Source organism: Lonchura striata, chromosome 1, assembly GCF_050655825.1.
Source record: "Lonchura striata isolate lonStrDom1 chromosome 1, ASM5065582v1, whole genome shotgun sequence".
Classification (NCBI taxonomy): Eukaryota; Metazoa; Chordata; class Aves; order Passeriformes; family Estrildidae; genus Lonchura; species Lonchura striata.
In genome coordinates this window covers 118,487,972-118,514,204 of record NC_140703.1, presented here as the reverse complement: position 1 = coordinate 118,514,204, position 26,233 = coordinate 118,487,972, and the positions used below count along the sequence as shown (strand labels likewise).

Here is a 26,233-nt window from a genome sequence, read left to right as displayed (position 1 = left end):
CCAGCCCCAGTGTCCAACCTGGCCCTGGGCACTGCCAGGGATCCAGGGGCAGCTGCAGCTGCTCTGGGAATTCCATCCCAGCCCTGCCCACCCTGCCAGGGAACAATTCCCAATTCCCAATCTCCCACCCAGCCCTGCCCTCTGGCAGTGGGAGCCATTCCCTGGCTCCTGTCCCTCCATCCTTGTCCCCAGTCCCTCTGCAGCTCTCCTGGAGCCCCTCCAGGCCCTGGCAGGGCTCTGAGCTCTGCCTGGAGCTTCTCCTCTCCAGGTTGAACATTCCCAGCTCTCCCAGCCTGGCTCCAGCCCTGGAGCAGCCCCGTGGCTCCTCTGGACTGGCTCCTAGGGCTCCACATCCTCCTGATGTTGGCCCCAGGGCTGGAGGCTCTGCAGGTGGGGTCTCACCAGGGCAGAGTATAACTTCTTTATAAATTTCCTTATAAATTGTTGCTCTTAGTGATCCAAATGGGGTCTTAAAGATCTTCCCAGGAGAATGGAGACACACAACATAACTCCTGTTTGCATGGATTCCCTGCAGAACCACAAGAGTTTGGGTTGTGGACACTCATTTTAGCCACTGGTCCTTGCCTCTTCCACAGCACTTCCCTTTCCCACCATTCCCTAAAAACATTGTTCCTGTGAGTGTTACAAGCACTCCTCTACCCCAACCAACCAGGGACAGATTTCCTACCCATGTTTTCTCTGTGTTCCCAAATCCCAGGTACCTGTGTTTGATGGTCAGAGTTCTGCTGAGGTGGGAGCAGCAGCTGACAGAAAAAGCCTGGCAGGTGCTGCTGGTGTGTGATGGGAAAAGCCAGGAAAAACCTGGGGTCTGGGACTGAATTTGGCACTCTGGGGCTGATTTAGGCAGTTTTATACCGAACAACCCTGGATCACACACAAGTGGTAGAAGTGTTTGACCTCTTGTGTGTGGTGCCCTGGGGCTTCCCCTGGCTGGGTGGTCCTTCTGGGTGAAATACAGAATTTTAGGGATCTGCCTGTACCCCGGGGCTCTTGGCTCCCTGAAACCCCGCTGGGCTGGGCTGGGTGAGATGTGACCGAGTTAAAGAGGAGCACAACCAGGGAAAAGCTCCAAGTGTGAGCAATCCTTCACAAAAACTGCTCCTCACCCGCCCACGGCCGCCAGGAAGGGCTGTGCCCGTGGGCTGGGAGCTGCAGGAGCAGCTCTGCCTGGGGTGGGAGGCAGAGCTGCTGTGCACTGTGCAGCCCCGGGGGGCTGTGGTTGCAGAGCCCCGTCCCTGCAGCGTGTCCCGGGGTTGTGGTGCCATCCTGCCCTTCCCTTCCTGCAGGGCTTGCCAGGTGCCAGGGCTGCGAGAGCCTCTCCGCAGGGTGGGCACTGCAAAGGACGAGTTCATTCCTGGTGGGCTGCACCCCTAAAGGCTTTTCTGCCAGGCTGCAGTGTCCTCAGCTGGCTTCTCAGCCAGTCCCTTCTCATCCTGCATCTCTGTGGGGTGTCAGGAGCCTGGGCTGGGCTGGAAGGAGAGACCTCAGGAATGGCTGATCCAGCCAGGCTGTTTCTGTTCCTGACCAGCAGCACATGTTTTGTGTCTAAATATTGTTCTCACTTTCTGCAGTGTGGAAGTTGTCTCCTGACGAGCTCCCTGGGCTTGGCTCGGAGCTGTGGTGAGGCAGGGATTGCCTGTCAGGAGCTCTGCCTCAGCAGGGGGATGTGGGGGATTTGCAGACAGGCAGCGAGCTCTGCAGAGGTTCTAGAGGCTGCAGCACGCCCCCAGAGCGTCCTCTCTGCGAGCCTAATTCCCTTTGAGCAGCCTCGTGCACCGTCTGCTCCAGAGGGTTTTCCTGGTGGAAAACCAGGAAACCAGAGGGCTCACGGTGGCGTGGAGGGGTCAGGCTGGGAATTCCTGGGGAGGGAGCTCAGCTGCAGGGTGGCAGGAGCCATCCGAGGGAGGCTCTGGGGTTAGCCTGCAGCGTGGGCAGCTCCTCTGCCACAGCCCCCGGGGTGGCAGCGCCCCTCCAGAGGGGTCCCTGCTGCCAGGGCTGGTACAGAGGGGTTCTGTGCTGCCAGGGCTGGTGCAGAGGGTTCCCTGCTGCCAGGGCTCCTCCAGAGGGTTCCCTGCTGCCAGGGCTGATGCAGAGGGTTCCCTGCTGCCAGGGCTCCTCCAGAGGGGTCCCTGCTGCCAGGGCTCCTCCAGAGGGTTCCCTGCTGCCAGGGCTGATGCAGAGGGTTCCCTCATGCCAGGGCTCCTCCAGAGGATTCCCTGCTGCCAGGGCTGGTGCAGAGGGTTCCCTCATACCAGGGCACCTCCAGAGGGGCTCCCCACTGCCGGGGCTGGTGCAGCTGCCCGGGAAGGGGCTGGCAGCAGCGGGCAGCAGCGGAGGCCGTGTCCCCGCGGCCGCCCCACGGTGTCGCGGGCACTCCCCAGGTGCGGATGGCGCTGAAGAACGCGGAGAAGGAGCTGGAGTCCCACTGCAGCTGGGCTGCCCCCGAGGCCCTGCAGAAGTGGCTGCAGCTGACCCACGAGGTGGAGGTGCAGTACTACAACATCAAGAAGCAGAACGCAGAGAAGCAGCTGCTGGTGGCCAAGGAAGGGGTGAGAGCTGCAGCGGCCCCGTGCTGGGGCTGGGGGAGGTTTGGGGGTGAAGCCTGCAGGGTTTCTCTGCATCCTCTTGGGTTTGTGGCATCGTGGAATCCCAGGAGGGCTTAGGCTGGGAAGGACCTTAACGTTCAGCTCATTCCGTGGGCAGGGACAACTTTGGTTATATCCCAGGCTGCTCCAGCCCCAGTGTCCAACCTGGCCTTGGGCACTGCCAGGGATCCAGGGGCAGCCCCAGCTGCTCTGGGAATTCCATCCCAGCCCCTGCCCACCATGCCAGGGAACAATTCCCAATTCCCAGTCTCCCATCCAGCCTTGCCCTCCCTTAGCTCAAGGGCAGTTTCTCTCTTCATGCCTTAAATTTGCATCTTGTAAAAGTGCAGCCCAAGCGAGGTGTGAGCAGGGTTGAGGATGAGGATGAGGATGAGGATGATGCTCCTGAGCCACGGGCTCTCGGGATGGGCAGCTCCCAAGCTGGGTGCTGTTGGAGCCTGCAGCCCTGGGAATCTGGGGCAGGGATTGCTGTGCTGGGTGAGCTTTGCACCTCTCAGCACCTCCCTGCTCTGGGTGATGAGCGTGCACAGGCAGTGGAATCCCGAGGTCCTGAATCATCGCTGCGTTCCTGATCTGGGATTTCGGGTGCCAGCCCTGAGGGATGAGCCCAGGGAGCTGTTGTGACTCGTCCCCATGGCCATATGGAGCTGAGCTGGCAGCAGGGGAAACTGTCTGCCTTAATCTGCTTTGGTTGGGAACATTTTAACATTCCAGCAGTTTTCCTTTGGCTGTGTCAATTCTTGCACCCACATCCTTGGCTTCCCTAAGTCCCAGGTTCATGCCACTGGAGTGGGAATGGGAGAGCTGTGGGAGGAAACTTTAATTTTTGACACAACAGCACAAACTCAGCCTCCAACCAGAAATCCTCCTGGGCACACACCCTGGGGTGTGTTTGGTGGTTATTCATAGGAGAGACCAGCCAATGTGTGAGAGCCCTTCACTGAGTGAGGTGCCTGGGTCATGGAATCATGGAATGCTTTGGGTTGGAGAAACCCTCGGAGACCTTCCAGTCCACCTATTCCCCGAGCAGTGCCAAGGGCACCACTGCCCCGTGTCCCCAGGTGCCACATCCACAGGGCTGTGAAATCCCTCCAGGGATGGGACTCCAACTCTGCCCTGAAAGTTCAGCCTTCCCTCAGATTTTTGAGAAACTGGGAGAAGGGAGCATGAAATCCCCACCTGCCACTTGCTGCTGGGGAGTCCCTTCAGCCCAGTGTCAGGGAGAAGAACATTCCTCAGTAACAACATGATTCCCACCATTCCCCCACGTGCAGGCAGCTGCAGGGACTGTTCCTGTCCCAGCCCATCCAGGATGTCCAAGGCCTGGAGGAACCTTCGGGTTGTCTTCTTCCTGTGACCCTTCTCTGTTGATATTCCAGGCTGAAAAGATCAAAAAGAAGCGAAACACCCTCTTTGGGACGTTCCACGTTGCTCACAGTTCCTCTCTGGATGATGTGGATCATAAAATCTTAACTGCAAAGTGAGTGTCTGCTCAGCACCCCCTTCCAGCCCTCCCCTGGGCCAGGCAGGAGCATCCTCACCTCACAGGGCTCTGGGGCTCGTTGTGCTGAACTTCTGCCCTGCTCAGTGACCTGGGCTTGGACCTGCTCCTCTTCATCAGCGGCCTTCTGATTTTACTGGGAGAAACAAGGGGTCACAGTTACGTGGAGCAAGTAAAGGTCCTGCCACAACGAGGTTCAGGAGGCTGAAGGATGCTTAAGGGATTGTTCTGGAATGGCTTCATTGGGAGGGACCCCAAATCCCAGCCAGTGCCACCCAGCCATGGCAGGGACACCTCCCACTGTGCCAGGCTGCTCCAGCCCCAGTGTCCAACCTGGCCCTGGGCACTGCCAGGGATCCAGGGGAATCTGGGAATTCCATCCCAGCCCTGCCCACCCTGCCAGGGAACAGTTCCCAATTCCCAACTCCCAGCCAGCTCTGCCCTATTTATCTAGGTTCTGCTATCAACTTTAATTTTTGATACACTTTCATGGAGCTGTTTTTATAACTAGATTCTGAGTGATTTGATAGATTTATATAGTACATTTTAAAAATGTATTATATTATAAAAATATGTATATTATATATATTATGTCCATATATTATTAATCTATGATATATAATATATAATATATAATATATAATATATAATATATAATATATAATATATAATATATAATATATAATATATATATAATATATATAATATATTATATATAATGTATAATATATATTGTCCATAGTATATTATATATTAATAATATACATAATACATATAATATAATACATATATGCTATGTATTCTATATATTAATATAGAATATGTATATATTATTAAAATTTACAAAATTATAAAATATAATACTTTTAAAAATAAATTTTAAATTTATTAATAATATTTTATAATAGAATATTTTAAAATATATTTTAATTCTATTATAAAATTATTAATATTATTAATTTATAATATTTTGTTATTTTTATAATATTTTTATAATGCATATTTAAAATAAATTTTAGATTTCATAACATTATTTTGTAATATAATAAATTTAAAATTTATTTTAAAAATATATTCTATTATAAAATTATTAATATTATTTTATTCTTTTTATAATATAATATATTCAAATTTAAAATTAATTGTATTATACAATTTTTAATATTATTATTTTATAAAGTGCTTTTATTATTTTTATAATATTATTTTATAACATGATACATTTAAAGATCTGTTACATTATGAGATGTTCCCATCGGTGCGTTAGTGCCAGTGGGCAGCGGTGCTGGGTGGGAGCGGCGCTGCCCTGTCCCTGTGCCCCGTGCCCACCCCGCTGCCCTGTCCCGTGTGCTCCGTGCCCATCCCACTGCCCTGTCCCTGTGCTCCGTGCCCATCCCGCTGCCCTGTCCCTGTGCTCCGTGCCCACCCCGCTGCCCTGTCCTGTCTGCTCCGTGCCCACCCCGCTGCCCTGTCCCGTGTGCTCCGTGCCCACCCCGCTGCCCTGTCCCGTGTGCTCCGTGCCCACCCCACTGCCCTGTCCCGTGTGCTCCGTGCCCATCCCGCTGCCCTGTCCCTGTGCCCCGTGCCCACCCCGCTGCCCTGTCCCGTGTGCTCCGTGCCCCGCTGCCCTGTCCCTGTGCCCCGTGCCCACCCCGCTGCCCTGTCCCTGTGCTCCGTGCCCACCCCGCTGCCCTGTCCCGTGTGCTCCGTGCCCCGCTGCCCTGTCCCTGTGCCCCGTGCCCACCCCGCTGCCCTGTCCCTGTGCTCCATGCCCCGCTGCCCTGTCCCTGTGCCCCGTGCCCACCCCGCTGCCCTGTCCCTGTGCCCCGTGCCCACCCCGCTGCCCTGTCCCTGTGCCCCGTGCCCACCCCGCTGCCCTGTCCCTGTGCCGTCCCCAGGCAGGCGCTGAGCGAGGTGACGGCGGCGCTGCGCGAGCGCCTGCACCGCTGGCAGCAGATCGAGCTGCTCTGCGGCTTCCAGATCGTCACCAACCCCGGCCTGCACTCGCTGGCCTCGGCCCTCAACATCGACCCCGCCTGGATGGGCACGCCCCGGCCCAACCCCTCGCACTTCGTCATCACCGACGACGTGGATGACCTGGACGAGGAGCTGGTGTCACCCATGTCCATCCAATGTACGTGGCTCCCGGGATGGGGGGCTCCTGGGGAATGGGGAGCTCCTAGGGGATGGGGGGCTCCCGGGGATGGGGGAGCTCCTGGGGAATGGAGGGGCTCCCTGGGGTTGGGGGGCTCTGAGGATGGGGGGAGCTCCTGGGGAATGGAGGGGCTCCCTGGGGTTGGGGGGCTCTGGGGATGGGGGGACTCCCTGGGAATGGGGGGCTCCTGGGGAATGGGGACCTCCTAGGGGATGCAGGGCTCCCGGGGATGGGGGAGCTCCTGGGGAATGGGGAGCTCCTAGGGAATGGGGGAACTCCCTGGGAATAGGGCAGTGGAGGCTCCCTGGGAATGGGGGAACTACCTGGGAATGGGGGCTCTGGGAGCTCCTTGGGAATGGGGGTGCTCCTAGGGAACGGAGAACTCCCTGGGTACAGGGGGCTCCCGTGGATGGGGGACTTCTGTGGAATGGGGCAACGGGAGCTCCTGGAGAATCGGGGGGCTCCCTGGGAATGGGAGAAACTCCCTGGGAATGCAGCTCCCTGAGCTCCCCGGGGATGCAGGGGCTCCCTGGGAATGGGGGACTCCCTGAAAATAGAGGCTCTGGGAGCTCTCTGGGAATGGGGCTCTGGGAGTTCCCTGGGAACGGGGGCTGTGTCTGCGGGGTTGGGGCTGTGGCACAGAGCAGAGCTGGATCTGTAGTTCACCTGTCAGGAGGGGTTCATGGACCCAAGCTGGGGTTTCCATGCCCAAAGACACAGCTGGTCCATCAGGGTCAGGAGCATCCCTGACAGGCCAGGCCCCACTCTGGGGTTGTCTGCAGCCCGTTCATTGCAGCAGAACTGTAATTTAGGGATGGTTAGTCATCATTTCCTTCTACCTGTGCTGTTCTGGTCAACTCAGGGATTCAAGCATTTACCAAAACCCCCACCAAAGGCATGGGTAGACACGGCAGTGGGACAGGAAACGGGATTATCCTGGTGTCCCCTTGGCCTGAGCACTTTCTTGGGATGTAGAGACTCAAAGCTGCCCTCTCCTGAGGCACAGCTGGACCTGCATCCTGCAGCACTCCTGTGGGAGCAGCAGTCTGCCAGCCTCAGGGACCTGTCAGACACTCCCTGGAGCAGAGGCTGCCCCAGCTCCAGCTCTGTGCAGGGCTTGGGGTCAGCCAGCGTGGCTGTCCCTGCTCGTTGGTCACTCCCAGGGTGCTGTCCCTCTTTGTTGGTCACTCCCAGCGTGGCTGTCCCTGCTCGTTGGTCACTCCCAGGGTGCTGTCCCTCCTCGTTGGTCACTCCCAGCGTGGCTGTCCCTCCTCGTTGGTCACTCCCAGGGTGGCTGTCCCTGCTCGTTGGTCACTCCCAGGGTGCTGTCCCTCCTCGTTGGTCACTCCCAGGGTGCTGTCCCTCCTCGTTGGTCACTCCCAGGGTGGCTGTCCCTCCTCGTTGGTCAATCCCAGGTGGCAGTCCCTCCTTGCTGGTCACTCCCAGGTGGCTGTCCCTCCTCGTTGGTCACTCCCAGGTGGCAGTCCCTCCTTGCTGGTCACTCCCAGGGTGGCTGTCCCTCCTCGTTGGTCACTCCCAGGTGGCTGTCCCTCCTTGCTGGTCACTCCCAGCGTGGCTGTCCCTGCTCTGCCAGGCCCAGAGCCCATGGAGGGAGGGCTGAGTGTGGCTCACCCTGTGCCTGTGACCCCCCAGCTGCTGAGCTCCTGGGCTGGGTTGCACTGTCACCTTCTCTGCAGCGCCTGGGGGTCAGCCCTGGCTGCTGTTCCTGCCTGCAGCTGGCCCAGGCCCTGCTTGCTTCTCCCAAAAGGGCATCTTCCAAATAGTCTCCCCTTGGGTATTGCACCAGAGGCTGAGGGAGCTGGAGAGCAGGGACAGGGCCTGGGGACAGCACCTGGCAGGGCACAGCACCCTGATCCAGGCACTGTCATGGAATCATGGGATCACAGAGTGGATGGGCTTGGAAGGACCTTAAAGCTCCTCTAGTGCCACCCCTGCCATGGCAGGGACACCTCCCACTGTGCCAGGCTGCTCCAGCCCCTGGCCTTGGGCACTGCCAGGGACCCAGGGCAGCCCCAGCTGCTCGGGGCCACTCTGGGTGACTTAGTCCAAGGCAGGGCTGTTTGGGGCAGCAGAAGGGCCTCAGGGCTGGCACTGTGTGCTGCAGGAGGTGCCCTGTGTGCCAGGGCCACGTCCCCTCGGTCTGGGGGAGGTCCAGGGGCAGGGGCCAGGGGAGGCAGAGCTTGGAGGCCTTGGTGGGGCAGGAGGAAGGGGGTTACCTGTGTGTTCCCAGGGCCCTGCAGACGTGGGCGCTGGAGCCAGTTTGTGGCATCAGCTGTGTTTTGGGACACTAAAGCTTCAGGGAAGGGACACATCCTGCTCCTTGTCATTCCCAGTCGCCCTCAGAATCGAGGTGGACATCTCTGTCCAGCCCTGGCACAGCCCCAGCTGGACACTGGTGGCAGGGATGCTTGGACAGTCCCAGGTGACACCTGAGGACCTCAGCTGGGCCCCGTGTGAGCCTTCAGCCCCGATTTCAGCCTCAGCTTCTTGGCACTTGAGACTCCTTGAGTGAGACATTTCCAGGGAGCACTTCCATCATCCAGAGCTGGGCAGAGAGCCTGCCCACCCTCCTGCCCAGCTGCCTGCCCCTCCTGCCCACCGCCCTCCCTGAAGTGAAGCACCTCCAGCCAGCACTGGGCACTGCAGTTCCCAAAGCAAGGGAGCCTTTCCCTGTAGGATTTCCTTCCTTGGTGTGCAAACCCTGCCTCAGGAGAGCAGTGCCGAGTTTCTCCTGCCCAAGTGTGTTGCTGAGGACCCCTGGTGCTGCTCCCAGTAAATGGCATCTCTCTCTTTCCTGTTCCCACCTGGCTGGCCCCCAGATGCAGCCTGGCTTTTCGGGCGCAGGTTCAGCGACCGCTCCTCGCTGTCCTCGGAGGATCAGTCCCTCTGGAAATACCCTGGTTTGGTTCTCTTCAATTTTATTTCCATTTTTTTATTCTGCCTTCTGGCCTTTTTCTGGACTAAAATACATCCACCAGTTTTCCATCTTTCTGGCACGGGAACTAATGAATGTTCTGTCCTCACTGAGCCATCGCCACCTGCACTAACCCCGGGAAGAGTCTGGTGGGATGAAGAAGAATCTCAGCTGCAGCTCCCACGTGCTCCTGGGTGCAGCTAGGGAATCTGGGGGGTTGGACTTATTCCATTTCACCCCTGAGCTGGAGATGAAGGACCCAGTGAGGGCGGGAGGAGGTGACAGCATTCCCTGTCCCATCCCACCTCCTTCCCTGCTGCCCCATCCCTCCCTGCAGAATCCCTGAGCAGGGATAAACTGAGCAGTGCCAGCCTTAGGGAAAGCTGTCCCTGTGTGCCCTGGCGAGGCACTCAGCCTCCTGGCCTTGGCTTCCTTTGGAAGCCTCCCCTCGGAGGGGGCACAGGAGCTGGATGTGCCAGCCTCGTGCTGGGAGGGCTTTTCCTTGGGGTGCTGGGCAGGGAGTTTGGGGAATGTTGGTAAAACGTGGGTCTGGGAAGCCAGGTCCCCCTCCAGAGCTCATGGCAGGGTAAGTCTTGGAGAAGGAGAACACAAAGCAGGGAAGTACTGAGTTGGGAAATGAGAGGTGGAACACCAGGAAAAAAATGGGGAATCCTTAGGGGAAAAAGTGTGGCCCAAGGGAAAAAGAAACCTGTAGCAGAAACCCATCACCCCAGTGAGTTACTCTGCAGTCAGATCCCTGTGAACCCTCCACAGTGAGATTCCCAAATTGGAATTGCAGCTCTGGAGCTAAAAAAAAAAAAAATTCTTGCAATAGAATAGATGGTGTAAGATTCCACGTTCATGGATGGACACTGTAGGGAGCAAGGGGCAGTGGGAAAGACTGGGATTCACCTTGGGGCTGTGGAGACAGCCAAGTTGTCAGAATTATTCCTTCTTATTCCTTCTTCCACTGGAAATGCATCCCTGTGGATCTTTCAGTCCTGAGTCATTCTGCCAGAGGAGCCCTGTGTGTCCAGCTGGGATTTTCCAGAGCAGGGGTTGCTGGTTCTTCCATTCCCAAAGGAGCTCTCCTCCATTTCTGAGCTTTCCTGTCTCTGCATCTTTTTAACCCATTGGAACATTCATTTCTTATGCACATAAGAAATCCTGAGCAATCCTGAACACCTTATCTCCTGCCAAGGGAGGATCATCTTGTATGCAATGGCAGCAGGGGGTGGAATAAAGCCAGCCTGGCTGGCTGGGGATGGGGCTGCAGCCCTGGGATCCCGCTCTCCATGATGGAGGGGAGCATTCCCAAGGCTCCAGGCAGGTGAGGGGGCCTCCCCTGGCTCTGGGGGTGACCCTGGGGGCAGGTGTGGGGCACAGGCAGCTGCTCAGGGGCTGCTGGGCTCCAGTTCCAGCCAGGTGTGACCACCGGGCTGGAGAGATCCCGAGGAGCTTTGAAGGCAGGGCAGGAGCTGGGGCTGGGACTCCAAAGGACATTCCCGTGTGGTTCCCCAAACCAAGGGGAATTAGCAGCCAGAGGAGGATATTTCTCAGGTTGAGGGGGTCTCTGATCAGTCACGGTGGTCACAGAACAGGCTGGCAGCAGCTGAGGCCGCTCGGGGGCCACAGTCACCAGTGCAGGCATGGGGGAATCAGGAGTGAATCCCAGAAAGTCTGGGATGGGAGCGACCCTAAAGCCCACCCAGTGCCACCCCTGCCATGGGGACACCTCCCACTGTGCCAGGCTGCTCCAGCCCCAGTGCCCAACCTGGCCTTGGGCACTGCCAGGGATCCAGGGGAAGCTCCAGCTGCTCTGGGAATTCCATCCCAGCCCTGCCCACCCTGCCAGGGAACAATTCCTGCCAAATATCCTCAACCCAAACATTTTCAACCAAACAGGGAACTGCCACATCCCTGGCAGTGCCCAAGGCCAGGTTGGACACTGGGCTTGGAGCAGCCTGGGGCAGTGGGAGGTGTCCCTGCCATGGCAGAGGTGGGAGGAGATGATCTTTAAGGTCCCTCCAGCCCAACCCAGTCCCTGTATGATTCTGTGCTGCCACTGCTCTGCTCCTGGTGCTGCCCCCACACAGTGAATTCAGCAGAGCTTCAGGTGCCAACACTGCCCTGCTCACCTGGGGCTTCTGCTTTGGGCTGTGAGGGTCCCACCCGGGCAGCAGGCCTGGGACCATGAGAGGGTGGAAAGGCCCTGGAGGTGCCCAGTTCTGGCTCTCCAGGAGCCAGGTGGTGGCTCCAGGTGGGATGAATCATGCAGCCGCTCTCTGCGTCAGGCAAGATGCTCAGATAAGGTGTTCAGAGGCACCTGCATCACCAATGCTGGAGTTTTCCATGGGCTGGGCATTAACCCAGCATGTTCAGCACCAGCTTAAAGCTGCTTCTGCATTAAACAGGCCTTAACTGCTGGCACGAGGTGGGACAGTGCTGGTGGCACAGGGACGCTGGGATGGTGCTGCTGGGATGGTGTCAGTGGGACTGGGATGATGCTGCTGGGATGGTGCCAGGGGGACTGGGATGATGCTGCTGGGATGGTGCCAGGGGGACTGGGGTGGTGCTGCTGGGATGGTGCCAGTGGGACTGGGATGATGCTGCTGGGATGGTGCTGGTGGGATTAGGATGATGCTACTGGGATGGTGCCAATGGGGTGGTGCTGCTGTGCTGGTGCCAGGGCTGGTGGAGCTCCATAGGACAGGCTGTGCCCTCACTCTCTCTTGGTGGAGCTCCATGGGCTGGGTCACTCCTGGTGGAGCTCCACGGGCCAGGCTGTGCCCTCGCTCTCTCCTGGTGGAGCTCCATGGGCTGGCTCAGTCTGTCCTGGTGGAGCTCCATGGGCTGGGTCAGTCTCTCTGGGCTGGTCAGTCTCTCTGGGCTGGGTCAGTCTCTCCTGGTGGAGCTCCACAGGCTGGGTCAGTCTCTGCTGGTGGAGCTCCACGGGCTGGGTCAGTCTCTCTGGGCTGGGTCAGTCTCTCCTGGCAGAGCTCTGCAGGACAGGCTGTGCCCTCGCTCTCTCCTGGTGGAGCTCCACAGGCTGGGTCAGTCTCTCCTGGTGGAGCTCCACGGGCTGGGTCAGTCTTTGCTGGTGGAGCTCCATGGGCTGGCTCAGTCTCTCCTGGTGGAGCTCCATGGGCTGGGTCAGTCTCTCTGGGCTGGTCAGTCTCTCTGGGCTGGGTCAGTCTCTCCTGGTGGAGCTCCACGGGCTGGGTCAGTCTTTGCTGGTGGAGCTCCATGGGCTGGTCAGTCTCTCCTGGTGGAGCTCCACGGGCTGGGTCAGTCTCTCTGGGCTGGGTCAGTCTCTCCTGGTGGAGCTCCGCGGGCCGGCTCAGTGTCTGTGGTCGGAGCTCCGCGGCCGTGCCCTCCCTCACCGTGCCCCGCGTGTCGTTGCAGCTCCGGCCTTGCCCAGCACAGTCCGGCAGCGCCTGGTGGAGCCGCAGCACGGCCACGGATCGCAGAGGTTGGTAGAGAGTCTCGTGCCGGGGCAGCCCGAGGCGGGCCCCGCGGCCCCGCTGCGGGCGGGCCGAGTGTCCCTGCGCCGAATGCACAGCCTCACCTCCGGACAGTCCTTCAGCTCCGACCTGCCCGGCTCCAGCCCATCGCCTGCCTCCACCTCCACCTCCTGCTCTTCATCCACCACCACCGCACCTGCTCCTGCTTGCCATGTCCACCCTATCTATTACCATCACACCACCTCTTATTTCCTCCAGATGGATTCCATCCCCGACCTGCCCCCTCCTGATGTCACCTCTGGAGTTCGCTGTCGCACTGGGAGCTTTGGGTATATTGCTGTTTCTTTTCTAGCTGCCTCCTGCCTGCCGTGCCTCAGAGCTGACGCTTGCTGGGGTGCTCTTTCTCCCACGTTCCTTCTGCCCTTTCCTTTTGGGCCTTCGTTCCGCGATTTTTCGCTTTCGTTCCTTCCGCTGCTCTCCCGAGCCGCTGGAGCCTCTAAGGAGGATTCCGTGGGCCATCCCCACGCCCACGAGCTCGGTTTTGGGCATTCCCAAGGTGCTCGGGTGGTGTTCTACTGCAGCTGAGCAAATGAGAGCTCCCAGGTGCTCGGTATTCCCTAAACAGGGGGATATGAGGAGGCAACAGAACTGATCACCAAACCTGGCCTGATTTGAAGCCTGCATCTCCTGGGGTCCTCACGAGTGAATTGCAAAGGGAACATGATGGGTGGGGGACCACGAGGTAGCAGTTGGAGAAAATTGGGATTGTTTTCGGAGGCGCTAGAGTGGCAGTTCAGGAATGTGTTCTGGAGTGACTCTGCCTCTGGTCTGTAGGGATGAGGAATGGGGGTGTTTTGGCTGAGGAATGTCCGAGGAGGGAGTTGGAGCTGCTTTGGTTGGCTTTAGCTTGGTCCCTTTCAGCTGGCTCTTTGGAGAGCTGGCACACCCTGGGGACTGGTTATCCTCCATCTCTCAATCCCAGAGCTGTCCCAGCTCACAGGGCTGGTGACAGGGAGGAGCAGGAATCCTGCCTGGTGCTCCAGGGGGGCCCTGACATCCTGACAGGAATGCCGTGTGTCCCAAGCACAGGATCAGGCTCCTGGGGTGGCTTTCACCCGAGTGACATCCCTGTCCTCATGCCCCGGGGTCAGGGGTGCAGCCAGTCCCAGGGTGCTGTGTCCCTGTGGGATCTCCCTGGGGCAGTGGGATGTGTGCTCGTGGCCTCAGGTGTCCCAGGCACTCCGTGCAGGCAGTGGGAAGGCTGTGATGGACCAGGGAATCCTGTCCCTGCCAGGTCATTCCATCTATGTTCCATGCTTTCTCCATGGCAAAATTAAACAGTCTGCTGCTCCTCAGGACTGGGGAGCAGACTGCTGGGGGAAGGCTGGGAGTCTCTAGGTGAGGCAGAGGAGGGGGGAAATGCCCTTCCACCACCATTTCTCCGGGCAGGGAAACATTCCCAGTCACCACATCCTCACCCATCGCAGCCCGGTGTCCCGTTATCCCCTCACCTGTGGGTACCCCTGCCCTCAGGTGCTGGGATCTCTCCTGGCCTTGTTCAGGCTCTGGTTTGGATGTTGCTCCCCCTCCCCGCCCCGTGTGCCTCCAAGCTGGGCAGCCCCAGGCACATTCCGGAGTCTGGAATACCGAGGGGGCAATTCCTGCACCTGCTCCACAATGGAGAATGAAAGAGCAGCATCTCAGTTAATTCGGTAATGGCTGGTTGGGGATGATGAGAAGCAGTGTAATTAATTAACTCCTACCAGCGGGAGCTCAACTGCAGCTGTCCCAGTTTGACTGGTAAAAGCTGGGAATGCTGCTGGTCCCTGCTTCCATTGCCTCCCTGGCTCTGCAGGAGGGAGCCTGGGGCTCATGTCCTGTGTCCAAAACAGCTGCTTAAATGTGATTTATTCCCACTGAGGCCCGGGACACGTAGAATTCCTGCCTGGGATAAAGCCTGATCCCTGCAGACCCCCTGAGAGTGGCAGAGGGAGATGGGATCCAGTGTGGGGACCCCAGCGAGGGAAGGGGACAGTGGCAGAGGTCCTTAGGGGGGGATGAGTGTGGCCTGCCCTGGTCAGAGCCCCGCTGGCCACCCCTGGGTGCCAGCAGGACAGTCCTGTCCCTGCTCCCGTGGCAAAGCCCGGCCGGTGCCGCAGGAGAAGCCACGGAGCGAGAACGTCCCCGCTGGGCTTTGCTGCGGCTGCCCCGCAGCAGGCAGCTCGCCCTGCCCAGCCCAGCAGCAGGAACGAGGAGTTGGGCACCCGGAGACGTGGGTTTGCGGCGTGCTGATGCTCGTTTTCACCCGGCCGCGTCGCCGGCACGCCCTGCTCCGACGCGTCCCTAAAAGCGCCGCTGCCGGGCCGGCGATTGCTGCTCCTCCTTGGCAGCCCCGCTCCCCGAGGCCTTTGCTGACAGCCCTCGGCCTCCGGGGAGGCAGGCAGGACGGTGGGGAGCCTCAGCAGGCCCTTCGGGGAGTCGGTGCGCGGAGCAGAGCCCCAGAGAGCCCTGGCTCCCTCGGGGGAGGACGGTGCCCTGGTGGCTGCTGGAGCCTGCCCCGCGCCCAGCAGAGCCCAGGCCGGGCAGAGCTCGCGGGAGCAGCTTCTCCAGGAGCTGCCCCGAGCCTGCAGGCTGCGGCCGCTGTCTCCGGAGTCCTGCCCGCCTTCCCGGGCAGGGAGCCGCTCCCTCACCTCCTCACTCTCTGCTTCTCTTTTGCAATTGGCTTCAGAGGATCCGGCGCCAGTAAGGTCAGAGCGGGTCCGGGCTCGGGGGGTCCCCGGGGGGAGAGGGGCTGGAGGGGCTGCGTGTGCACAGAGGTTTCTGCTGCCAGTGCCTGCCTCAGCTGGGTGAAACCACGGAGATGGGAGTGTAGCACCAAGTGCCCGTGCCCAGGCCCTTCTCCAGCCAGGAAGGGAGGCGGCAGCCAAAGCTCAGGGAAGGGAGAGAGTCAGGAATCCAGGGAAATGAGTAATTCACAGCTCTTGCAGGCTGGAAGGGAGGAAGCTGCTGTCGGGTCTTCGTTGAGGCTCAGCCCCACAGCAAATTTGGGAGTTTGCCTTAAGAAAAGCCTTGGTCCCTGGTGCCACGGGCACGGAGCCCGGCAGCCGAGGGTGCTCCTGAGGCACACACAGAGGGCTGAGGCAGCCGGGGCTCTGTGGCTGCTGGAGCACTCCCGGGGCAGCTCCTGGGCCATGCCGGGCTGGACCCAGTGGGGACACCCAGAGAAGCCCCTCATGGGCTGCAGGGCTGGGGAAAAACAGGTGTTGGTTCTCCATCCTCCTCCTGCTCCTCCCTGCTCCCCCTCCACTCCCAGGCTTCCTGTACTCCAGGCTTTCCTTATTCCATGCTTTGCTCTCTGCTGCTTCTGTTCACCATCCCCATCTCCTCACCCTCCCTCCCTCCCTCCCTCCCGGCTCAGGTGGATCCTGGTGGGGTGGGAGGGAGCCAGGGGAGCAGATCCGTCCTGCCTTGGGCAGCTGAGTGCTGGCAGGGTCGCTGTGTGGAGCTGCAGGAGTGCCTGGATCCGTGGAAAAGAGCAGGGAGCACTGCTGGCGTGGAGGAAGGCTCCCAGGTACTTCCCTGTCCAGTTGCTGCTCTGTGGTTTCCAGGAGGGATGAGCTCCAGGGGCTCCTGCTGCTCTGCAGAAACACTTCCTGGGATCCTTCCTGGGATCCCATCAAGGCCAGCCTGTCCTGGGATAGCTTTTCCTCTTGGCAGTGTGCCACAACAGTTCAGGAGCATAATCCTCATGGAAATCAGTGGCTGAGCCTCACCTGGGATGATGGCAGTATCCTGGGAATGCTCTTTCCTTCCTCTGGTGCTGGCATGGACTCAGGAGTGCCCACTCCTCTTGCTGCCTGTGACCCAGCCCGTGTGGCCCCAGGAATCCTGTCCTGCCGTTGTGCACTTCCTTGTGGGAACCACCAGGAAAAGGCTCTTTGGGGCTGAAGGAAACCCCACAAGTTCCTGGCCATCGGTGTTCAGCTCCCAGAATCAGCCTGTGGTGCCCCAGTGGGAATGCAGGAGGTCTCTGCCTGTGCCAGGTGTCCCTTGCATTGTCCTGGCGTGGTGGGTGTCTCCTGAGTGCCAGGATGTCCTGGAGCCTGGCACAGCAGGGTGGGCACTGCTGCTGCTCTGGTGGGTGCTGCTGTCACCAGCTCTTCCCTGTGTCCTTCAGGAATAGATTCCTGACTTACAGCTGGAGGGATTGTGCACGAGCAGAGTAGGAATTCGGGAGTGGCGTGCTCCTGGCCAGCAGCTCCTTCAGTGCCCCGGATGAGACCAGAGCATGAGCTGGGGCTCAGGGAGGTGGAACCCCGGTGGTGCATCCCCTGCGGGGCCGAGGGTCCCAGAGAACAGCCACCCCAGGAGTGGGGCCAGGGCCCTGTGCCACAGGCAGAGCAGGATGTCCCCGGAGGTGACACGGTGGGAATGCTGCTCTGGTGTCACCGGGGCGGGCCAGCTGTCCTGGGATCGGGTTCCCAGCGCCTGCTCTGGGGCAGAAAACCCTCCTGGAGCAGAGCCTGCCTGTCCATCTGCTGTCCACCTTCTGCACACGCTGCAGGGCTGCCTTGGTCCCTGCTGGATTGGAACCTGCCAGCCCTGCGGGAGAGGAGCAGCTCTGGAGCCCAGCGAGGAGCGCTCGCCCTCTTCACACATCCTTGAAGTCTCCTCAGTTGGAAAAAATCCATTTTCTCCTGCGTTTGCTGCCCTCTTGCTGTTTGAAAGGGTTTATACCAGCGACCCTCAGCCGGATCTGTGCCTCTGGGATTGTGGCAGCCAGAAGGGACGGGTTGGATCTCCTGGAGAAGAAGATCCTGTGCTGGAGCTGGGACGGTGACTGTGCCGGGAGCAGGTGTCGCTGTGCCCCATCCCCAGCCGGGGCCGTGGGGGTCCCTCGGGGCTCCCCACCTCCTGTTCCTCCTGAGTGCAGAGCGGACACTGCATTCCTGCCAGGATCTGATCCTGCCTGGCCCTGCCTCTGACCAGCACCATCCTTCCCCTGCCAAGGTTCTGCCCCGCAGCCTCGCTCCTTTCCCGGCCCTTGGGCTGCTGCCAGCCTCTGCAGCCCAAGTCTGCTCGGTTCTCCTGGAAAGGGGCACTTCCCAGGGATTTGTGCAGGAAATAAACCTCCAGAGGTGGATGTTCTACTCTGGTGGCACCTCAGCAAGGGCTCAGCATGTGCAGGTGGGCACTTGTGCCACTTCCCTGGGAGAGGAGTGTCCAGGCAGGAATTCCGGCAGGAATTCCCCTTTGCAGGTGTGGTAAGCCCTGAGTGAGAAACATTTGGGAAGAGCCGGAGATTCCTGAATTCCTTGAAGGAGCTGGAGGCTGCGGTGGCAGTGACATTCCATCTGCAGGCACTGGCAGTGTCCCGAGGTGTCCCAGCCCGGGCTTGTGGGTGCGTGCACGTTTTGGAGTGGGCTCCAGCACCCCGAGTTCATTCAGCTCCACTGTGTTCCACAGCTGCTGCTGCTCCCAGTGACACCAGTGACACCAGTGACCCCATGACACCAGTGACACCAGTGACCCCATGACCCCAGTGCCACCAGTGACACCAGTGACACCAGTGACCCCGTGACACCAGTGACCCCATGACACCAGTGACACCAGTGACCCAGTGACACCAGTGACACCAGTGACCCCGTGACACCATGACACCAGTGACCACAGTGACACCAGTGACCACAGTGACACCAGTGACCCCATGACACTAGTGACCCCCTGACCCCATGACCCCAGTGACCACAGTGACCACAGTGACACCAGTAACCCCGTGACACCAGTGACCCAGTGACCCCATGACACCAGTGACCCCATGACCCCAGTGACACCAGTGACCCCATGACACCAGTGACACCAGTGACCCAGTGACACCAGTGACCCCAGTGACACCAGTGACCCAGTGACACCGTGGGCCGTGGCGGTGACATTCTGCAGTATCTGCTGGTGGCCCCACAGGTGTGGTGGTGGCAGCGGTGTCCCTGGCAGGATAACCTGGGACTCATTGACGCCGTTGGACTGCTCCGTTCTCTGGCGGCTCACCCGGGATGCGCCGTGGCACTCGGGCATCGGCCGGGCTGGCTCCGTGGGAGGACGAGGACAGTGCCAGCAGTGCCCATGGCCCTCTGCTGCTGGGGAAGAGGAAGCTGAGGTGTTCTGCACAGCTGGGCTCCCCCGGTAGATCCCGGGCTGAATCCAGGCACCCACAGGATCCCGTTTTCCTCTGCGTTCCCTGGAGCTGCCGAACGAGGGCCTGGCTTTGCTCCGTGGCTTCTGTTAAAGAAAAGCTCTTGTTCCAGCATGAGGAGAATGTTCTGGGCCTGTCCGGGCTGCCCGTGGCAGAACGCCAGCGTGTGCCATCAGCTTGTGGAGAGCAGCAGGAGTGCCTTCCTCAGAGGGCAGGGCTGGGAGCAGCGCTGGAAACATCCACAGGGACACAGAGCCAGGGCAGCCCGCACCTGGCAGGGACACGGAGCTGTGGCACACAGCGCAGGGACGGGATGGGGCATCCAGGGGCACCTGGACAGGCTGGAGAGCTGGCACCGTGAGCCTCCTGCAGCTCAGCAGCACCAAGGACAAGGTCCTGCAGCTGGCTCGGGGCAATCCCAGCACCAACAGCCTGGGAGAAGGGACTGGGAGCAGCCCTGGGGAGCAGGAGCTGGGCATTGGTGGGAGAAGCTTTGGGCTGAGCTCAGGGTGGCCTGGCAGGGCCTGGAGGAGCCCCAGGAAAGCTGCAGAGAGACAATTTCTAGGGATGGAGGGACAGGAGCCAGGGAATGGCTCCCTACTGCCAGAGGGCAGGGCTGGGTGGGAGATTGGGAATTGGGAATTGTTCCCTGGCAGGGTGGGCAGGGCTGGGATGGAATTCCCAGATTCCCCTGGATCCCTGGCAGTGCCCAAGGCCAGGTTGGACACTGGGGCTGGAGCAGCCTGGCACAGTGGGAGGTGTCCCTGCCATGGCCCTGGGTGGGCTCCCGGTGCCTTCTCACCCAAACCAGTCTGGGATCCCCAAACATCTCCTCAGTCCTGCCTGGGCATCTCCAGCTCTGTTGGGAAGGTTTTCCCTTGTCTTGCCGGTGTCTGCAGCTGCCTCAGGCTGATGCTGGTGGTGGTACCGTAGGAGATGACCTGGGGGCTCGGGGCAGTGCCAGGCAGGTTTGGTGACCCTTGTGCAGGGGTCTGTGCCAGGAGCAGAGATCAGGGGGGCTCCAGGGCAAGGACAGGTCAGCACCTCCCATCTCTTCTCATCCCCTTCCGCTTCTCTTCCCCGGCTCCTTTCCTCTCCATTTCCTCCCATCCCGCTGCACCCTGCTGTGCGTGGGGCAGGGCCGGTGCCCCTGGCCCCATCCCGCTGCCCGGGCAGCCTCTCCTTGCTGTGGCACCCCTGGGAGGCGCCGGGGGAGGGGGCCAGCAGCCATCCAGCCGGGACAGCGAGCTGTGACTTGTCATTTCCCTCGTAGCCTGCCCTCCGCTCCGCAGGGAGCCCGGCAGCGGTAGGCACAGGCTGGGCACAAACCCGTGCAGCGGCGGGGCTGGGCATGGCTTCGTGCGGGCACGGCCGGCTCCGGGTCCTCCCGCGGGGGCTGGAGCCCGGCAGCGGGCAGGGGCACGGCCGGGCAGGGGCACGGCAGGGCTCGGGGCCGCGGGCACACACGGATGTGGCGAGGGCTGAGGGACCCTCTGGGGAACCTGGGGTGAGATGGGAGCGCTCCCGGCCCCCCGGATCCGTGGGGAGGGACGGATCCTATCCTGGAATGAAGGATCCCATCCCGGAATGAGCGATCTCTCTGGGATCCTTGGGCAGGAATGGATCCCATCCCGGAGTGAGGGATCTCCCGGGATCCATGGGCAGAGATGGATCCCTTCCCAGAATGAGGGATCTCCCAGTACCCATGGGGAGGGACCGATCCCATCCCAGAATGAGGGGTCTCCCGGTACCCATGGGGAGGGACCGATCCCATCCCAGAATGAGGGATCTCCCAGGATCCACAGGGAGGGACCGATCCCATCCCAGAATGAGGGATCTCCCAGGACCCATGGGGAGGGATGGATCCCTTCCCAGAATGAGGGATCTCCTGGGATCCACGGGGAGGGACCGATCCCATCCCAGAATGAGGGATCTCCCAGTACCCATGGGGAGGGACCGATCCCATCCCAGAATGAGGGATCTCCCTGGATCCACGGGGAGGAACCGATCCCATCCCAGAATGAGGGATCTCCCAGGACCCATGGGGAGGGACCGATCCCATCCCAGAATGAGGGATCTCCCAGTACCCATGGGGAGGGATGGATCCCTTCCCAGAACGAGGGATTTCCCAGTACCCATGGGGAGGGACCGATCCCATCCCAGAATGAGGGATCTCCCAGGATCCACGGGGAGGGACCGATCCCATCCCAGAATGAGGGATCTCCCAGGATCCACGGGGAGGGACCGATCCCATCCCAGAATGAGGGATCTCCTGGGATCCACGGGGAGGGACGAGCCTGTCCCGGTTCCCTGTCCTCGCTCCCTCGAGCTCCCCGGGGTGAGCCCCGGCCCGGGCACCCCTGGCAGAGCGGGGCAGCGCCGGGGGTGGGCAGGGCTCTCTGCCAGCCTCTCCCGGGGGTCTGGGGTCCCCTCGCCCCCCAGCCGCTGCTGCCATCCGTGTGTGCGGCGGGCCGGGCCGGGGCTGACCCGTCTCTCGCTCTCCACCGCAGAGATTTAACTCGCTGCGACTCCGACTCCTCCATCCCGCACCTGAGCGACCACCAGCGCATCCCCAGCTCGGCGCCCAAGCTGCTGGCTGCCCGGCCCACGCTGCTGACCAGGTCCATGGAGGAGGCTGTCCCCGGGCCCCCGGGCCCCGGCGCGCCCACCCCCAACGGCGGCAGCCGGCACGGGGAGCCCCCCGCCCTGGCGGCTTTGCAGGAGCGGCTGCCCGAGAGCCCCATGGTGATGAAGAAGATGATGATGGTGAACCACGGCATGGAGAAGTCCTCCAGCCTGGGGGAGATCAGCCACCCGACGGCCGGCAAGCCCAGCCCCTCGGATTCGTCGCGGTCGCACAGCCCCAGCTCCACCGAGCCCGACACCCCCTCCCCCATCTCTGACTGCCGGCCCGGCGGCGCCCGGAACACCCGCATCCCGCAGCTGGCCGCCAAGAAGAGCCCGGGGGACGAGGACAGCAGCCTGACGGGCGACGAGGTTGACCTCGGCCAGAGCAAGAAAAAGTTCCCCCTAAAGATCTTCAAGAAGCCCAAGAAGTAGGGGGGAGCCCCCGGACGCGTCCCGCCGGGCCCGGGGCCGGCCGTGCACCGGGAGCGCAGCGCGGCCCCGGCAGCCCCCGGGCCCCGAGTCCCCCAGCGCCGGCACGGGAGGAGCTATTTAAACGTTTAAACTTATTTATTTCCTCATCTCCGAGACAAGAAGCGCGACGCCTCCCCGCGGGGAGAGCCGCCCCTGCCCTCCCTCGGAGCGCTGCGGTCCCGGCTTCGCTGTGCATGGCTTCCAGTTACTCCTGCTCTGCTCAGCCACGCGGCCTTTGGGTTTGGTTTCAATGTGGTTTTAGGGTTTTTTTTTTAATTTTGTTTTGTTTTTTATTGTTGTTATTAATTTGTTTTCCTGCCTCCTCCAACTTTTGCACAGGCCGAGGGAGGGTCGGGGCGGCGCCGGCCGCTCCCCCCGGGGTGACTCCAGCGCTTCTCCCTCCTTTCTCCGAGTCCCTTTTGCAGCCCGGGGTGACTCCAGCGCTTCTCCCTCCTTTCTCCGAGTCCCTTTTGCAGCCCGGCCCCTCGGCTGCGGCCCCGGGGAGGGGATCCCCTGGCTGGGGATCGCAGCTCTCGCTGCAGGAGCAGGGACACGCTGCCCTGGCCGGTACTCGTGTGCTCCCGGTGGGGACGGCGCTGTCCCCGCGCTGCTCTGCCCGCTGGGCTGGCTGCGGCAGGCCGGGACACACGGCAGGAGGAGCCCACGCCTGTCCCTGCCTTTACTTCCCTGGGCAGCCTCCGCCGTGCCCCCGTGCCCAGCGACAGGGACAGAGAGGGAAGCGCCATCCCGAGTGGTGCTGGAGCAGAGCCCGGTCCGGCTGCCACATCCCACGGACAGGAGGAGAGGAGGGAGTGGAGGAGAGGAGAGGGCTCCCGGGAGCAGGGCAGTCCCCGTGGCCCCTGGGCAGGGCCAGAGGGAGGGACCAGGCCGAGCGGGGCTCCCCGGGCAGGGGCAGGCTGTGCCCGGCTGGCAGGACCGTGGCAGCGCTCCCCTGGCGCAGGCCGGTGCTGGGGCTCTGTGCCCGCAGGGACGCAGGGGGCTCAGGCAGTGCCCCCGAGGCACACGCCGGGTGTCCCTGGCTGTGCCAGCCGAGCCAGGGCTCTCCCGTCCTCCCTCGGCACTCTGTGGGTCACGTCCTGCTGCTCACAGCCCCGGGGTGTCCTGGCACAGCCCCGGCCGTGGAGGGGTCCCCACTCGGGCCACCTGAGCCCTGCCCCAGCCCCGGGGCTGAGCCGTGCCCCCTCTCCAGCCCCTCCGGGAGCATCCCCCCGCCCCGGGGCTGCAGGGGAGCCCCCAAAGGCCCGCACCCCACTCGAGCCCCCAGCCCAGGTCCCTGTCCTCCCCATCGCACACATCCCGGGGCTGGGGGGCTGCTGCCGAGGCAGAGGAGGATGCACGCTGGGGGGAGGAGGAAGAGGAGGCCGGGCGGGATGCCGAGAGCCCCGGGGCCTTGCTTTATGCCAGAGTAATATATTTGTGTCTTGACGATTCAGGAAGGGCTACAAAGGTGTTTTCTGTTCCGTAGGTGGGAGTTCATTTCACTGTTGCTTTGGGATAACTGAAAAATTCCTCTCAATGACTTTTAAGTGCCTGCATTTCCCTGGGGACGGGGGGACGCGCTCGGCCCCACAACTGGGGCTGCTGCCTGGGCACCCCGATTCTGTGGGCACCCTGATTCGTGGGCACCTCAGTCCTTGGGCACCCCGATTCCGTGGGCACCCTGATTAATGGGCACCCCAATTCGTGGGCACCCCAATTCTGTGGCCACCCCAAACCATGGGCACCCCGATTAATGGGCACCCCAATTTGTGGGCTCCCCAATTTGTGGGCTCCCTAGTTCGTGGGCACCCCAATTTGTGGGGCACCCCTCTGTCACGGGCAGGGCGCCCCAGGAGCGGGGCCGGCGGGGTCGGGGCCGGAGCTGCTTGTGGTGGCAGAGACCTGTGGATGCTTCTGGAGAAGGGGTTGGGGATCCACCAAACTGCAACTGTTGACGCATCTGCCAACTCTTGATTTAAGGTGGATTTTTGTTTTTTTGTTTTTTGTCATTTCATAAAACTTTTCAATCCAATAAAGCATGTAGTCTATTTTACGAGCTGCTGGCTGTTGCTCTCTCCTTGCAGCCCTTCCCAGGCTCCCGGCACAGTGGGGTCGGGGCACTGGTGCCAGCTGGGGATGTGTTCCTGGCCAGGTCACCGGGGACAGGGACACCACGGCTGTCCCTGACCAGGCCCTGCCATCGTCCTCTCCCGTGGCACCTGGGTCACGGCTCCACAGGCACAGCGAATCCACCCCAGGGACATCCTGGCACTGCCACTGCCGCGGGGACACTGCTGGCAGCCGGGACAGGGCCAGGCAGCCACCCCCAAACTGCTTCAGGAGATGGGGCAGCTGCGTGAGCAGCGGGTCACAGAATCACAGAATTCCCAGAATTCACAAAATCATTGGGCTGGAAGAGACCTTCCAGGCATCGAGTCCAGCCCAGCCCCAGCACCTCAACCCAGCCCTGGCACCCAGTGCCACATCCAGGCTTGGTTAAACACACCCAGGGGTGGTGACTCCACCACCTCCCCGGGCAGCCACTCCAGAACTTTGTCACCATTTCTGTAAAAACTTTTCCCTGATGTCCAGCCTGGATTTCCCTGGGTGCAGCTCGAGGCTGTGAGCTCTGGCTCTGTCAGCTCCTGGAGAAAGAGCCCAGCCCCAGCTGGGCACAGGCACCTTCCAGGAGCTGTGGGCAGTGACAAGGTCACCCCTGAGCCTCCTGTTCTCCAGGCTGGGCACCCCCAGCTCCCTCAGGGTTCCTCACAGGGTTTGTGCTCCCAGCCCCTCTCTGGATGTGCTCAGTGTCCCAAGGTCCTTCCCAAACGGAGGGGCCAGAGCTGGGTCCTGTCACCTCTTCCCTCTGGGACGATGAGGCAGACTGGGGCAGTGGCTGGCACCAGCTGGGCTGGGGATGGTGGCACAAGGGGGGCAGCAGCGTCCATCCCGTGGGATGTCCCCGGGTGTTCCTCTCCTGACATCTCTGCACACCCAGGCTCACCAACAGCTGCTCGGGGCAGCCCCTGCAGCCCCACTGCCTGGGTTTGGGCTGAAATCACATTTTCCAGGGCAGAAATCCGCCGAAATCACACTCTCCAGGGCAGAAATCTGCTTAAATTACACTTTCCTGGTCAGAAATCTGCTTAAATCACACTTTCCTGGGCAGAAATCTGCTTAAATTACACTTTCCTGGTCAGAAATCTGCTTAAATCACATCCTGGGCAGAAATCTGCTTAAATTACACTTTCCTGGGCAGAAATCCTCTTCCCGAGCCCTCCCAGGGCCTCTCCAGGGGCACAGCTCCAGCTCAGCCTTTGGGCTCACTTCAACCCCGCAGCCTCTGGGGGGGCTCCTCCTTATCCTGGAGTTCATTAGCGCTCATTAACACTCATTAGGGCTGGCTGCCTCCATGGGGGCATCCAGGGAACCCCCAGCGGGCTCTGGCAGCGCCGGGCCGGGCTCAGGACACACGGACAGGGCTCAGGACACACGGACAGGGCTCAGGACACGGGACAGGACACAGGACAGGGCTCAGGACACAGGACAGGGCTCAGGACATGGGACAGGGCTCAGGACACACAGACAGGGCTCAGGACACGGGGACAGGACACGGGACAGGACTCAGGACAGGGCTCAGGACACATGGACAGGGCTCAGGACACAGGACAGGGCTCAGGACACGGGACAGGGCTCAGGACACAGGACAGGGCTCAGGACTCGGGGACAGGGCTCAGGACACAGGACAGGGCTCAGGACATGGGGAGAGGGCTCAGGACACGGGACAGGGCTCAGGACACGGGACAGGGCTCAGGACACGGGGACAGGGCTCAGGACAGGGCTCAGGACACACAGACAGGGCTCAGGACTCGGGGACAGGACACGGGACACACGGACAGGGCTCAGGACACACAGACAGGGCTCAGGACACACGGACAGGGCTCAGGACACACGGACAGGGCTCAGGACAGGGCTCAGGACACACGGACAGGGCTCAGGACACGGGACAGGGCTCAGGACAGGGCTCAGGACACACGGACAGGGCTCAGGACACACGGACAGGGCTCAGGACAGGGCTCAGGACACACGGACAGGGCTCAGGACACAGGACAGGGCTCAGGACACACAGACAGGGCTCAGGACACAGGACAGGGCTCAGGACACAGGACAGGGCTCAGGACACACGGACAGGGCTCAGGACACACGGACAGGGCTCAGGACACACAGACAGGGCTCAGGACAGGGCTCAGGACACAAGGACA

General features: G+C 60.8%; 1 protein-coding gene across 16 annotated transcripts in view; it reads left to right on the top strand.

Annotated features, from left to right (window-relative positions):
• The window catches only part of STIM1 (stromal interaction molecule 1), a 75,554-nt gene extending 51,527 nt beyond the window's left edge, over positions 1–24,027 (top strand). For 6 of the 16 annotated variants that reach the window (XM_085587774.1, XM_085587782.1, XM_085587799.1 and 3 more), the window contains 6 exons: positions 2,403–2,570; positions 4,007–4,107; positions 6,027–6,262; positions 9,124–9,204; positions 12,624–13,011; positions 21,383–24,027. In XM_085587774.1, coding sequence (XP_085443900.1) covers positions 2,403–2,570; positions 4,007–4,107; positions 6,027–6,262; positions 9,124–9,204; positions 12,624–13,011; positions 21,383–21,932 — 1,524 coding nt within the window. In that variant the 3' untranslated portion in view covers positions 21,933–24,027. Of the gene's footprint in view, positions 1–2,402; positions 2,571–4,006; positions 4,108–6,026; positions 6,263–9,123; positions 9,205–12,623; positions 15,196–15,410; positions 15,430–21,382 lie in introns of those variants that run through there. The other 10 variants (XM_085587837.1, XM_085587846.1, XM_085587822.1 and 7 more) reach the window with 9 other exon arrangements.
• The last annotated feature ends 2,206 nt before the right edge of the window (positions 24,028–26,233 follow it).